At 49.4% G+C, this 13,962-nt stretch overlaps 1 protein-coding gene across 3 annotated transcripts in view; it reads left to right on the plus strand.

Moving 5' to 3' along the window:
* The first annotated feature begins 1,724 nt into the window (after positions 1-1,724).
* KIF3C (kinesin family member 3C) overlaps positions 1,725-13,962 on the plus strand; it is a 30,772-nt gene continuing 18,534 nt past the window's right edge. Inside the window, exon 1 of one of the 3 annotated variants that reach the window (XM_039913075.1) lies at positions 1,725-4,069. In XM_039913075.1, coding sequence (XP_039769009.1) covers positions 2,543-4,069 — 1,527 coding nt within the window. In that variant the 5' untranslated portion in view covers positions 1,725-2,542. The remainder of the gene's footprint in view (positions 4,070-13,962) is intronic. The other 2 variants (XM_007666730.3, XM_003430586.4) reach the window with 2 other exon arrangements.

Here is a 13,962-nt window from a genome sequence, read left to right on the forward strand (position 1 = left end):
CTTCTGCAAAGAAACGGTACATGGAAAAACAAATGCAACCAGGAGAGGGAGCTGGGAACCAGCAGTGGGAAAGGAAAGGAAACCAGGGAAGAAAAGGAACAGAAGGTTGGAGGTGGTGGAATATAGAATTAGAGAAAGCAGAGAGCAGGATTGGAGCCTTAGGATGAGAAAGCTTTTCGAGGGCAATGCTTGAGAATGACTGATCAATCTCTAGACTTTTCTATAAGGACAGGAACCAAGACTCCCAAATCTACAACTTTTGGCCCTGACCACTCACCTACTCAACAATCTCATTTTTCCTCTTCATAATAATAATAATAATGGTATCTCTTAAGCACTTACTATGTGCCAAGCACTGTTGTAAGTGCTGGGGTAGATACAAGGTAATCAGGTTGTCCCACATGAGGCTCACAGTCTTAATCCCCATTGTACAGATGAGGGAACTGCGGCCCAGAGAAGTGAAGTGACTTGCCCAAGGTCACACAACAGACAAATGGCGGAGCGGGAATTAGAACCCACGACCTCTGACTCCCAAGCCCGTGCTCTTTCCACTAAGCCACGTTGCTTCCCTACTTTGCTCTTGCCTTTGTGACTTTTCTTCTGGATGTCTCACTGGCACCTCAAATTTAGTAGGTCCAAAATTGATCTGCTCAACTTCCTACCTAAAACCTTCAGCAGACTCCGTAACTACTTCCCACCTACTTGCTCTCTTCTGCTACACCCTAGCTCTTGCCCTTCATTCCTTCCAAGTACAAATGGTCCCTTCCTCTTGGCTCTCCCACTTTCAGCCCATTGCTTACACCCTCCTCCTTGCCTAGGATAGCCATCCTTCAAATTTTATTCTGGGCGGTCTGGTTTTCCATTGGTCTGTCCCCCGTCCAGTGTCTGGATTTTTATTTTCGGCTCCGAGCCTCCCTCAGCCATGACTCCTGCACCCAAATTTGGATTTGGAGTTGGATACCGCACCCACCCTTAACCTGGGAGGGGAATGCAGAGGCTCCGGAGCAAGTGGGAAGCCCAGGTGGTCCCCTGGGGCAACACTCTAAGAGACCATGAAATTTCCATCCTCTCTGAAGATGGGGCCTATGACATCATCGCATGATGCTGTATGTGCAGCATAAGGCGTGTCATGTCTTGTACATCTCGTGTGGTATTCGGGAGGGCTGTCAGTTGCACCCTACCTCCGTCTGAAATATCCCTCGCCACTTCTAAAAAGAAGCCACCTTCTCCACCAGGTTGACAGCGGGGCTGTGACAGGCAAACGAAAGGCATGTGAAGCAGGGAGTAGGTCGGTGATGGTGGTGGAGGTTGTTGAGGGGGCCGAGAACGGTAGCGGGAGAATCAGGCAGGCAAGGAAATTCCCATGGAGGCAACCCTCAATGTAGGGGAATGGGGCTGGAGAGATCCCACTTGATTAGGAAATAGATGGCTCCCACATTGTGATAGAGTTCCCTCCCTTCCCCTACACACACACACACACACACACAATGGCAGGAAGCTGATTTTCCCACAAAGCCGCGGGAGGGATGCGGCCCCGGGAGCCCCTTGGGATCCCTCACTTCCCAGGAAGGCAGCCAGGAGTGGGGATGGGGAACCCGACAACAAAGGCGGGACTACAAATCCCAGCCTGCCCCGGCAACAGCCCCGAGGGGTGAGGGTGGGTGGTGGCACTGACAGGGCATGGGGTGGGGTGGGACTGATGCAAGCCAGCTACCCGAGGCGGGCAGGCAGGGGCTGGGGAACAAGAGGAGCTTGTTGTGTGCGAGCGGAGGGGGTGGGGAAGATTGCAGTTTATTCCTTTCCCAGCAAATCAGGCCAAGCTCCCTCTTTTTCCCTCCCTCCCTCCCCACCCCCGGTCCCCCCAAAGGCATCGGACTAGAACAGCAGCAGCAGCAGCAGCAGCGACAACATCCACCCCCCTCCAGCCGCTGCTCCGCCCCATCCCCTCTGTTTTTCTCTCTCATCCTCCGGTGGAGGCAGTAGGAATGCTGCAATGAATGAGCATCCCTCCCGGGGAGGGTAATCCAGGTGCCGCCTCTCCCCCGCTTCGAAGGCTCACCGAGGATCGCAGCCCAGGACCACCCAGATCCTGAGCTCATCGCCAGGAACCTCAGAGAAGAGGAGGAGACTGGATCCTCGCCGCTCACCGCTCTCCTTCCTTTCTTCCTCCTCGAGCTCATTGTTGGCGGGGCCTTTTACCACTGCGGTTCCCCCGGGGCCCAGGATGAGGCGGGCCGGGGGTGCAGCCTCGCAGAGGGCGACGCTGCGACTGCTGCTGCCGGGGAATTCTGCCTAATTCCGCCCCCCCCCTCCACCGCCCCCGGCCCCCGTGCAGCGACGAGTGGAGGCTTCAAAGCCTGGGATTGCAGCAGCAGCAGCAGCAGAGACAGCCACCACCCAGCCAGCCTTCCCTGAAGGAAGCTGCATGCAGATCTGAGGAGCCCGACCGAACCGGTCCCAGGAAGGCCGGGGAGGCCTTGCAGGTGGGAGGTGGCCGGGGGGTCTCCGGAGAGGGAGGGAAGGAGAGGGGGGCAGTGGCAAGATGGCTAATAAAGCCAAGCAGAGCGAGGCACTGAAGGTGGTGGCTCGGTGCCGACCCATGAGCAGGAAGGAGGAGGCCGCTGGCTCCGAACAGATCCTGGAGATGGACGTGAAGCTGGGGCAGGTGACTCTTCGGAGCCCCCGGGCCGCCCCGGGCGAGCTGCCCAAGACCTTCACCTTCGATGCCGTGTACGATGCCAGCTCCAAGCAGACCGACCTGTACGACGAGACGGTGCGGCCGCTGATCGATTCGGTGCTGCAGGGCTTCAATGGCACCGTGCTCGCCTATGGCCAGACGGGCACCGGCAAGACCTACACCATGCAGGGCACTTGGGCTGAACCTGAGCAGCGTGGGGTTATCCCCAATGCCTTCGAGCACATCTTCACCCATATCTCCCGCTCCCAGAACCAGCAGTACCTGGTGCGGGCCTCCTACCTGGAGATCTACCAAGAGGAGATTCGTGACCTGCTCTCCAAGGAACCCGGTAAGAGGCTCGATCTGAAAGAGAACCCCGAGACCGGCGTGTACATCAAGGACCTCTCCTCCTTTGTCACCAAGAACGTCAAAGAGATCGAGCACGTGATGAACCTGGGCAACCAGGCCCGGGCCGTGGGCAGCACGCACATGAACGAGGTCAGCTCCCGCTCCCATGCCATCTTTGTCATCACCATCGAGTGCAGCGAGCAGGGGTCGGACGGCCAGGATCACATCCGCGTGGGCAAGCTCAACTTGGTCGATCTGGCAGGCAGCGAGCGGCAGGGTAAAGCCGGGCCCAACCCGGGCGGAGGCGGCGCCCCCCAGGCCCTGGGGGGCGGTGGGGGAGGCGGCGGCGGTGGGGAACGGCCCAAGGAGGCGTCAAAGATCAACCTGTCCCTCTCCGCACTGGGCAATGTCATCTCGGCCCTGGTGGACGGCAAAAGCACCCACATCCCCTACAGAGACTCCAAGCTCACCCGGCTGCTGCAGGACTCCCTGGGGGGCAACGCCAAGACCATCATGGTAGCCACGGTGGGGCCTGCCTCCCACAGCTACGACGAGAGCCTGTCGACCCTGCGCTTCGCCAACCGGGCCAAAAACATCAAGAACAAGCCACGGGTGAACGAGGACCCCAAGGACACCCTGTTGCGGGAATTCCAGGAGGAGATCGCCCGGCTCAAGGCCCAGTTGGAGAAGAGGGGCATGCTGGGCAAGAGGCCACGGCGGAGGAGCAGCCGACGGAAGAAGGCCGCGGCTGGTGACGGGGGCCCAGAGGCTCCCTTGAACGAGGCCTGGGTGGCAGAGGAGGAGGATGATAACAACAATAACACCCACCCTCCCCAGCCCACGGTGGAGACTGCACTGGAGAATAACATGGAGAATTACCTGCAGGAGCAGAAGGAGAGACTGGAGGAGGAAAAGGCCGCCATCCAGGATGATCACAGCCTGGTGAGTGAAGAGAAGCAGAAGCTGCTGGAAGAAAAGGAGAAGATGATCGAGGACCTGCGGCGCGAACAGGAGGCCCTGGAGCTTCTTGCTAACAAGTACAAGGTGAGGGTCACTGTGGGTGAAGGAGCTTGGACTGCCAGGGCTTCCTCTGGGCCTTTGTTTTTAGCATTTGTGGCTAGTCCTGGGGTTCGGCCAGTGCCCGGCTATACCGCCTACTTGTTCTGGGGCCAGAGGAGCGTGCTTGTCTGTGGGTTAGTCTCACTTGTTTTCCTCTCCCCCGCCCCCAGGCATGCCTGGTAAAAATCCCTCCCTGCCCTCCCACTTCCAAGAAAGCAGCTGCTAGGGCATCTGCCTGTGCCATTCTGGTACCAGCTAATGAGCCTGGCTGTCTAAGCAGGACTCGTGGCCTCATCCTGCTTCCCATTTGCCCTGCCTTCTGCCTCAGCCTCTCCTGGTTTCACATCCTTCCCTTCTGCTGGACATCTCTCAGAGGGTGGAGGGGAAAATCCTTGGAGGTGGGGTGGCAGAGGATCTCAGGAGGCTGGATGGCAGGGCTTGTTCCTTACCTGGGGGCAAGATAAGGGAAGTCCTGTCAACCAGTAAGCTCTCAATAAATGCCACTGATTTGATCGTTTGAGTGAGTGAGTGAAAGGAGGCTTGCAGGGGATCTGACTTGAGAAACAAATCAGCTCGAGTGCAAAACTCAGACCCCAGAGGGACTCTTTTCGGGGGCATCAGGGTGCTGCACTGTGGCTAGCTGGGGGTAAAATCTCAGAGATGAGGTGAGACTTAATGCAAAAGGGTAGGGCCTATGCCCAGCATTTCTGCGGGATCGAGAGAAGAATAAAAAGGTTGTGATTCCAGGGATTCTCTGATCTGAGGGTCTAGAGGAACTGTAGAGCTGAAGAGGGGTCACCGGCAAGGCTGGGGAGCCTTGGTATGGGTTTGGAGGGCAGGAGAGAGGGCGTCAGCCGGGCTGCATTTATTTTGTTTTTCTGTTTATGGAAAACTGTGATCTCTGGACCCTGGGCAGGAAAAACAGCCCCGGAGTTAGCACCTACATCACACAGCAGGGTTTACGTGCAAATCCTGTGGGTTCCTACTCCTTTCAGAGTCATTCTCTTCCCTTTGCCCCCCTTCACCATTTTATTCATTCATTCAATTATATTTATTGAGCGCTTACCGTGTGCAAAACATTGTATAAAGAGTCTCTATTTGGAGATGGGGGAACCTCCCTACCCCCCCCAACTCCTTCTCCCACCTCACCCCAGCTCCTGGCAAAGGAATTGGGTAGAGTGACTGGTTAGGGTACAATCTATGGTTAGGGGCTGACTTCTTTGAATGGCATTACAAATTGGTGAGTCTTTAGAACAACTGATATTTGGCCTAAACTTCTGTGGTAAACCATCAAAGTATTTGCATTATTAAGGAAAAATGTTTTCTTTGCTTTAGGTAACAGTTAGGTATAAGTTGGGGGGGGGGTGCTTGTTGTTGTTGTGTGTTTATTTTTGCTATAAAGGTTGTAAGTGATATTTTAGTTCTCCATTCTGGGTATATCGGTTGGTTGTCCCTCCCATTGTGGAAGTGATAGCTGAGTTAGAAAGGGCAGGAAATGGCAATGCTCATCAATTATTGCCATTGAACTAGACTGTGAGCCCGTTGTTGGGTAGGGCTTGTCTCTGTTGCCAAATTGTACATTCCAAGCGCTTAGTACAGTGCTCTGCACACAATAAGTGCTCAATAAATACGATTGAATGAATGAAGGAATTAGTGCTTCAGGCTGTGGGCCACCTAAGGGAAACACTCAAAGACAGAAGGAGCACTGACTTGGCTGTCTAAGAGGGACAGTCAGGTGATGAGAACAAAGAGCTGGGAATCAGGACTCTTCTTAGCCTTATGTCACTTGCTTACTTTTGACCTGGGGCTACTTCTTCCCTCAATCAATCGATCAATTGTGTTTATTGAGCACTTATTGGGTGCAGAGCACTGTGCTAAGTGCTTGGGAGAGTACAACACACAACAGAGGTGGTAGATACGTTCCCTGCCCACAGTGAGCTCACAAGACTCTGTTTTCCACCTACTAAATGAAAAGAATCCTTTTTTTTCTGTTATGGTATTTCATTCATTCACTCATTAAGTCGTATTTACTGAGCACTTACTGTGTGCAGAGCACTGTACTAAGCGCTTGGAATGTACAATTTGTATTTGTTAAGCGCTTTTTATGTGCCAGGCACTATATTGTGCCCTGGGGTAGATACAAGCAAATCAGGTCCAACACTGTCCATGTCCCACGTGTGTTTCATTAGTTTTAATCCCCATTTTTGCAGGTGAGGTAACTGAGGCACAGAGAAGTTAAGTGACTTTCCGTAAGTCACACAGCAGGCAAGTAGCAGAGCTGAGATTAGAAGCCAGGTCCTTCTGACTCCCAGACCCATACTCTATCCACTAGGCCATTATGCTTCTCATAACTCTGGGGAGTAGGTGAGGGCGTAACTTTTCAAAGTTTTAGGATCCCTAGCAAAGAAGGGCTTGCTCAGGACGTTAAGGATCAGGTTTCCTGAAGTCAATAATAATCAATGGTAGTATTTATTAAGTGCTTACTATGTGCCAAAGATTGGGTTGGTACATGATAATCAGATTAGGCACAGTCCCCATCCCACATGGGACTCACAGTCCAAGGAGGAGGGAGGACAGGTATTTAATCTCAATTTTACAGATGAGAAAACTGAGGCCCAGAGATGTTAAGCGAGTTGCCCAACATCATACATCAGGCAGATTAGAACCCAGGTCCTCTGGCTCCCAGGCTAATGCTCTTTCTACTAAGCCTTTCGTCTTCTCAGTCCCCAGTTATGGTTCACAACCTTCCCTAAGAGGAACTTCAGCCAGCATGGCTTACATCCGGGGACGGGGGCAAGTGGTGCCCCTTGTTTCTGGCCACCTGCCCCTCAGGGCACTGCCAAGCGCTGAATCCTCAGCTTTACATTGAAAAAGCTCAGAAAAGAGCTACCTAAATAATTTGGGGGTCTAAGGTGTTTTGGGGTAGGGATGGGAGAACCCTGGCCTGGGAGTCAGAAGATGTGGCTTCTAGTCCCAGCTCCTCCACTATTTGCTGTGAGATTTTGGGGCATGCCATTTAGCCTCTCTGTGCCTCAGTTAGCCTCAGTTTCTTCACCTGTAAAATGGGGATACGATTTCTGCCCTCCCTCTCTCTCTTAGACCGTGATCCTCATGAGAGAGGGGGACCGTGCCTGGATTTGATTATGTGGTATCTACCCCAGCACTTAGCAGAGACCTTGGAGCAATGTAAGTGCTTAATAAATACCAACCTGAATTTTCACCCCCTTCCCAACCAGAGAAGGGGGGAAAAGGGCTGACTTAGGCAGGGGTTGGTGAAGAACCCATAGTCATGACAGAAAATTCAAGAGGCAAAGATGGAGGTTAAGAGATCAAGCCAACAGGGAAGGCTGACGTAGGGAGGGGGCAGAGGTAACCCAAGCGACCTTCCCATCGAGAATCAAATCCCTCATATTCTGGGATCGGTTCTTTCAGGTCGTGTTCTCCCTGTCACCCCACCTCCCTCCGCAGCTGTTTCTAGACATGCCAGAGCTATTCCTGCACCCAGCTCTTTGAGATGGGGTTGTGAGGATTGGAGTTCTACTTCTGTTCTCTGAAATGTCCAAGCTCTGCTCTCGGTTCTTTCTTCTTTCTGGTTGCCATAGTTGCCTTTGAATGAAAGTCTATCTGCCTGCTACCTCTTGCTGGGCAGAATCTCCACCTTGTCCCAACTGACTTCCCTTCTCTATTTCTTGTAGCATGTTTTCCCTTTCCTCCCCACACTGCTTGTGTCACACTCACCCTTGGGGAGAACTTGCAGCTCAAGCACCCAAATGCTCAGTCAGCCATTCCTTCTTTCTCTCTCTCTTTTGCTGTCTCTCTCACTTTGTGTTTCTCCTGCTGTCCCCTGCCACCTCTGGATATCCTAATTCTCTTTGTTCTACATTTGCAGTGTGCTGTGTGCACATCTTAACCGATTCTCTCTCTCTGTTTCTCATCTGGCTTTCAGTCTTTTTGTGCTTCTGTGGGAGCGTCACTTTCTTTCTGTTTCTGTGATAATGTGTCTCCCGGTGTGTCTGTTTGCATGCACATCAATTATCATAAGGCTCGCTTAGAGCGCCATTAGATTCCTTGGGCATTTGGAGGGGCGTGTTATAGAGTCTAGATCAGAAACAATCCCCATTTTCAAGAAGCGTAGGATCTTCTAAATTTTAGAAGATTAACAGCATCTAGTTAAAGAAAAATGGAATATCCTCAGAATAGAAACTGAGGTTTGCACAGTAAGGTTTGGGAAGTCCTTAAGCAGAGACTATCCAGTAGAAAAAGGGTTTTAGGCTTCAGTAGGAGGTTGAAATGAGGTGGTAATGGACTGTACAAGAGATGTAGAATTATGCCCTGAAGTGGGCAGGGCAGAGCCGATGGAAGAGAATGTGAATTTCTAGTGGCAGTAGTTGATGAGGGGTCTAGTCGTATTCCAGAGACATCTGCCCATCTTGGGCATCGAGTGGGAGAAACAGATGGGGTGATCCAGATTAGGGCTCCAGCAAAGGGAGCGAGGGCAAAGAATGTCACAGTACCAGAAAGAGTGGCGTTGATTGTAGTTACTCTGAGGGTAAGTAATCGGGGCTACAATTAAGAGACAAGATGATCTATATTTCAACTTTCTGTCCTACTTGGTAAAAGGCTACAGAAAATGTCCTATATTGCACAGTTTGTCCTTTATAATGACATTTTGTTGGGGAGCCGGGTGGGAGGGAAAGAAATGGAAATAATGCAGCAAAAATAGGAAACCAACCTGAAAATCTCTGACCTAAAAAGGCTTTTCAATTTCAGTTCTGATTTGAACAACCAGGACCCCTTACTAACCTTGGCTGCTAAGTTCAGATCTAGAATCAAGGCAGGGATGGTGGGAGAGAGAGTGGTCACTTTCATTATTTGTCTCCCCATTCTGGCCCATGGTCCTGACCCCTCTTTCTGTCACTACTTTGCCTGGCCTTCTGGGATGCATGTTTCTGACCAGTCCTAAACCCATTTTGCCCCCTGCTCAAGGCCTATCTCTGTGGGGAATAGATGATTGCAGCTACAGGTGAAGCTGCATGGCCTAGAAGAATGAGCACGGGTCTGGGAGTCAGAGGACCTGGGTTCTAATTCCGACTTTGCCTCGTGTTTGCTCTGTGACCATGGGCAAGTCACTTCACTTCTCCTTGCCTCAGTTAACTCAAGATGGGAATTAAATCCTACTGGCTCCTATTGAAACTATGAGTTCCACAAGGGACAGGGACTATGTTGAACCTGATTATCTTTAATCTACCCCAGCACTTAATAGAGTGCTTGGCACACAGTTAGTACTTAACAAGTACAATAATTCTTCTTCTTCTTCTTCTCATTATGGGCAGGGACTATTTTTACCAAGTCTGTTATATATAATCTCCTTAATACAGTGCTCTGCACAGTAAATGTTCAAAAAATATTATTTATTATTATTATTATTAGTATCCTAGAGAGGGTGGGAGTGGGGAGAAGAGCAAAAGAACTGGGATATGCATCTATCTCTTTCTTCAACATTTCTAATCCCCGGAGCCCACGTTAAGATCAACCTCTCATCTATTTGCCCTTCTCAATAGGGCACCTGGCATTCCGGCACGTCTTCTCCTCCCAGTTCTCTCCCGGATTTCCTCAAGTCGCAGTGCCCTATTAATTAATTAATTAATTAATTCATTCATTCATTTCAAGCATATTTATTGAGTGCTTACCTTGTACAGAGTACTGTACTAAACAGTTGGGAGAGTACAATAGAGTAAAAGTACTATCTGGAATCTCTTTGTTCTCCCTGCTGATGACTCTGCTCCTTACTCTTTTTAATTTTCTGTTCTTTATCACTTTCATTCCTCTTTCATTTTTATTTGTCTGCTAACATACTTTTTCCATATTCCTGGGCATTTCATGTAGACCTGAATCTCCTGCTTTCTCTTATATTTTATTTTTCCTTTTATCTTTGTATTTGCTTATTCCTCTCTTTTTCCTCCTTTCTGTTCTCTCTACCTTTTTCTTCCTTTAGCTTGAAGACCTCTACCCTCCCCTCCAATGCCCTTTTCCCCATTAAGTTGAGGGCAGAAGCAGAGCAGCTGACCCTGGAATTCCAAGATTTGCAGGGTGGTTTGAGGGGAGGGATTGAGGGGAGAGACTGACGGCCTATAGCCCTGTCCCCCTCAAGGCACAATATCACCCCTGCTTTTTGGGATGTTGGCAGCTGGGAACTCTCTCAGCCTAGGGTTTCCCTGAAAGGAGTGGTGAGAGGACAGAAAAGAGTCTTCAGTAACCCAGCGTGCAAGCCCTAACTGAAGCAACAGCCTTTCGAGCTCTTAGTACAATGCTCTGCACAAAGTAAATGCTCAATAAATATGACTGAATGGAGTCCGTGGCCTTAGGCAACTCCACCCTATGCAGAGACTAGGAAAGGAACTGCGAGGCTGGGAGTGCAGATTGATGTTCCAAAGTCCCTCTCATGCCAATAAGGCCCTGGGAACCTCTGCCTTCCTTGTTCCTCGGCAGATGTAGGCACACTCATTTTTGTTCTGAGTAAAGGAAACATCCTCCCTTCCCAACAGACTACATCCTCTAGACTTGTGCGGGAATGTGGCTGTTGTTATACTGTACTGTCCCAAGTGCTTAGTACAGTGCCTTGCACACAGTAAGCACTCAATAAATATGATTGAATTGATGAATGAATGAATGAATTCCCCTTTGCTTGAAAGGGAGGCTGGAGGTGCACGTTTTCTGTGAAACTCCCAGATTAGTGTCACCTGGCCTCTAATAAGAGCAGCTCAGCCCCCTCCCCTCCACACAGCATCAGCAGGACTCAATGGCTAATTTTTATTTAAGCCATCTTAGCTGCATAGCCTAGATGGAGAATTTGAACACCATTGCCTCAGACTGCTCCCCCAGTCCTTTCTGCTTTTTATGGTCCCCCACCTCTGCCCAACCTTCCACTCTTCAAACCCCCCTAATCTTTCTCTTCCCCCATTCCTTTCATGACAGGGTAGTGGGGCAAGCAAACTGACACCATGGACTAGGAGTGGTAAATAGTCCAGTTCACTTTTTCTCTTTGAAGAGATAAAAGCCATGCACCTTTTAGTGGAGCAGAAGAGATTATTTGTCCATTCTGCTTCCTTATAGCTCCTGAACATGTGTGTTTTTAATTTACCATTATTTACAAGATCCCTAAGGGAAATGAGCAGGAGGCCTATCCCGCCCCCATTTTTTTTTTTTCCCACTTGGAAAGCTACTGACCACCTAAAGAGACCAGGAGGGGCCTGGGCTTCATGTCTGAAAGAGCCAGTAAATGATGCTAGACAATTGTTGGAGGAATTTACTAGGTCAGATGGGGAGGATGAGTCCCAAAGATGTCATTTATATGAATGCTCTAGAAACAATAGCTGGGGATCAATTCAAGTGGGATTATCATTTAGAAATGCAGTTGCCAGAGAGCCTCCTCCTACCTGTAGCTGGGGGGTCCAGAGTTGGGGGTTGGGGAAATTTTGGACCCAGAATTCCACTGGTTCTGACCTTCCTGAACAGCCTGGGATCCTTTTCCATGGGACAGAAGGAGGGATAGGGCAGCTTGTTTATGAGGGTAGACCAAAAAAATTAGGATTCATCCATCCGAAAAGCTAAAGGCTGAGGGATATACAAATCTTGAAGAGTATGGGCAGGGCAGGGCAAACACAGAATTGACATTCACTAAATCCAACAGTAACTAACACCAGGAAGCTTGAAGGGGACAGGATCAAAACAAACAAAAGGAAACACTTCATACCACAGGTGGTAAGCATGTGGAATTTGTTACTTTAGGCAGTTGTGTAAGCAAAACTATTAATAGGTTTGCTTTCATGAAGGGCTTGGATAAATACCTGGACTAGAGGTCCAAAATGAGGTTTTTTGAAGGAAAATTAGGGATAGAGAAGAAAAAGTGAAAGAGAAGAAAAAATGAAAGAGAAGAAAAAGTGAAAGATAATCGATAACCATTAGATGAATGTCCAGACAATTAACCTTCACATGGCCCTTACCAGTATCCTTTGTTTTCTGTGTCAGAGACAGAATCCTAGAAAAGTATTGTGTATCTTCTTTTATTCTTATGTGTCTGACCCCAGTTCACTTCTGGATGGCTCTTTACCAGCCAGTTAAAGGATAAACAGTTTGTTCAAATTTTCACATTTTTGAATAAACATTTCCATATCATTGTTTATTATAGCGACTGGGAAGGAAGCTCTTGACCGTGGCAGGTGTGTTTGAAAGGAAAACCCTTAAATGAGATTCCAAGAGGCAGTGGGACCTAATGGGGACTGGGTGTCAGACTCAAAGGGCCTCCACAGAGCTGAAGGCACCATGAAATAAGCAATCCCAATCATCCAGTGAAAAACTTAGAGAGGGTTAGGAAACCTGGAAGAGAGCTCTTTGTCACTCCTTTCATAAGACTTGAAGGGACTAGAAGGGGCTATAAGACAAGAATAGCTTTATTTAGAACCAAGGTCAATTGGATATAATGGGCATCAGAGCTTTTAAATTATTTGGGTGGTGTCTTGCTCTCTGTGGGAGCAAAAAATGCCTTGTCATAACTTTCTCAGTCATTCCCAGCCCCCAACTATTCCAGGAATATCTGAACTGGCTCTGATAATGCTCTTATTGTGCCCTGGGTGCAGGGGGAGGAAGAAGCTGGAAAGCAGCCTTGACAGGCATAGACCTAAGGTGACTGTGCCTAATCTGCTTGGCTGTCCAAGGCCCTGGACCCCCTGGAACCCTTTGAAGCCTGTGAGCCTCAGAGCAGGGCTGGCAGAATGAGGAGTCAGGCCTTTCGAGTGCTCCAGTAAGAGAGCCTCCAAAACAACCCTTCATTTGGTCAGAAGTTCCTCACTTCTGAGCAGTAGCAGCATCATTATTCATTCATGAGATTGCAGCAGTCCAGGTGCTGAATGAATAGAAATAGCCTCTGCCTGGCTGGTGGTTGGACTAACTACCCTGGCCTTGGCTCTGGGGAGGGGAAAAGAGCTGCAGTGGAAGCCCAGAAGCCACTCAGATCTCCCTGGAGAGGCACCCGGGAGCAGCAGTTTTTCCTCCCATTTTACAGGGAGGGAAACTAAGGTCCCAAGTGAGACTGTGACTTTTTGGAGGGGTCACTTGGTAAGTCAGGGGCAAAGTTAGAACTAGAACCTTGGGCTCTTGACTCCTGAACCCATGCTTCTGTCCATTTTAATGTCTCTTTCCCCTTGGAAACTTTAATTCTTTGTCAACAGGGATTGTGACTACCAACTCCATTATATTTTACTTCTCCCAAGTGCTTAGTACAGTGTTATGCCCAAAGTAAGTGCTCAGTAAATAATAATACTACTACTAATAATAATTATGGTATTTGTTAAGTGCTTACTGTGTTCCAGGCACTGTACTAAGCACTGGAGTGGATACAAATTGGAACAGTTCCTGTCCCATGTGGGGCTCACAGTCTCGCTCCCCATTTAACAGATGAGGCACATTTTACAGATGAGGCACAGAGAAGTGAAGTGACTTTCCCAAGGTCATACAGCAGATAGATAGAGGAGCCAGGATTAGAAGTCATGGCCTTCTTACTCCCAGGCCCTTGCTCTATCCACTACGCCGTACTGTTTCTGTAAATATCACTGAATGATTGATTCCAGATATGCTCCCTATCAGTAGGTAAAAGGATGTCATTTATTGAGTGTTAGGCACTGTACAAGGTATTTGGGAAAGCACAATAATGAGACACATATTCTCTGCCTTCAAGAAGCGTAAGATCTAATGGGTCTCAATTAAGCAACTAGAGGGCAAAGAGAGAGAGTCTAGGCATTGTCCACTCAACTGGAAACTGGGAACTAGTGAACAACTCTGTTTCCTGTGCTGTGAAACAGGAATGATCTTTGCTGAGCATT

This window comes from Ornithorhynchus anatinus, chromosome 9, assembly GCF_004115215.2.
Source record: "Ornithorhynchus anatinus isolate Pmale09 chromosome 9, mOrnAna1.pri.v4, whole genome shotgun sequence".
NCBI classification, from domain to species: domain Eukaryota; kingdom Metazoa; phylum Chordata; class Mammalia; order Monotremata; family Ornithorhynchidae; genus Ornithorhynchus; species Ornithorhynchus anatinus.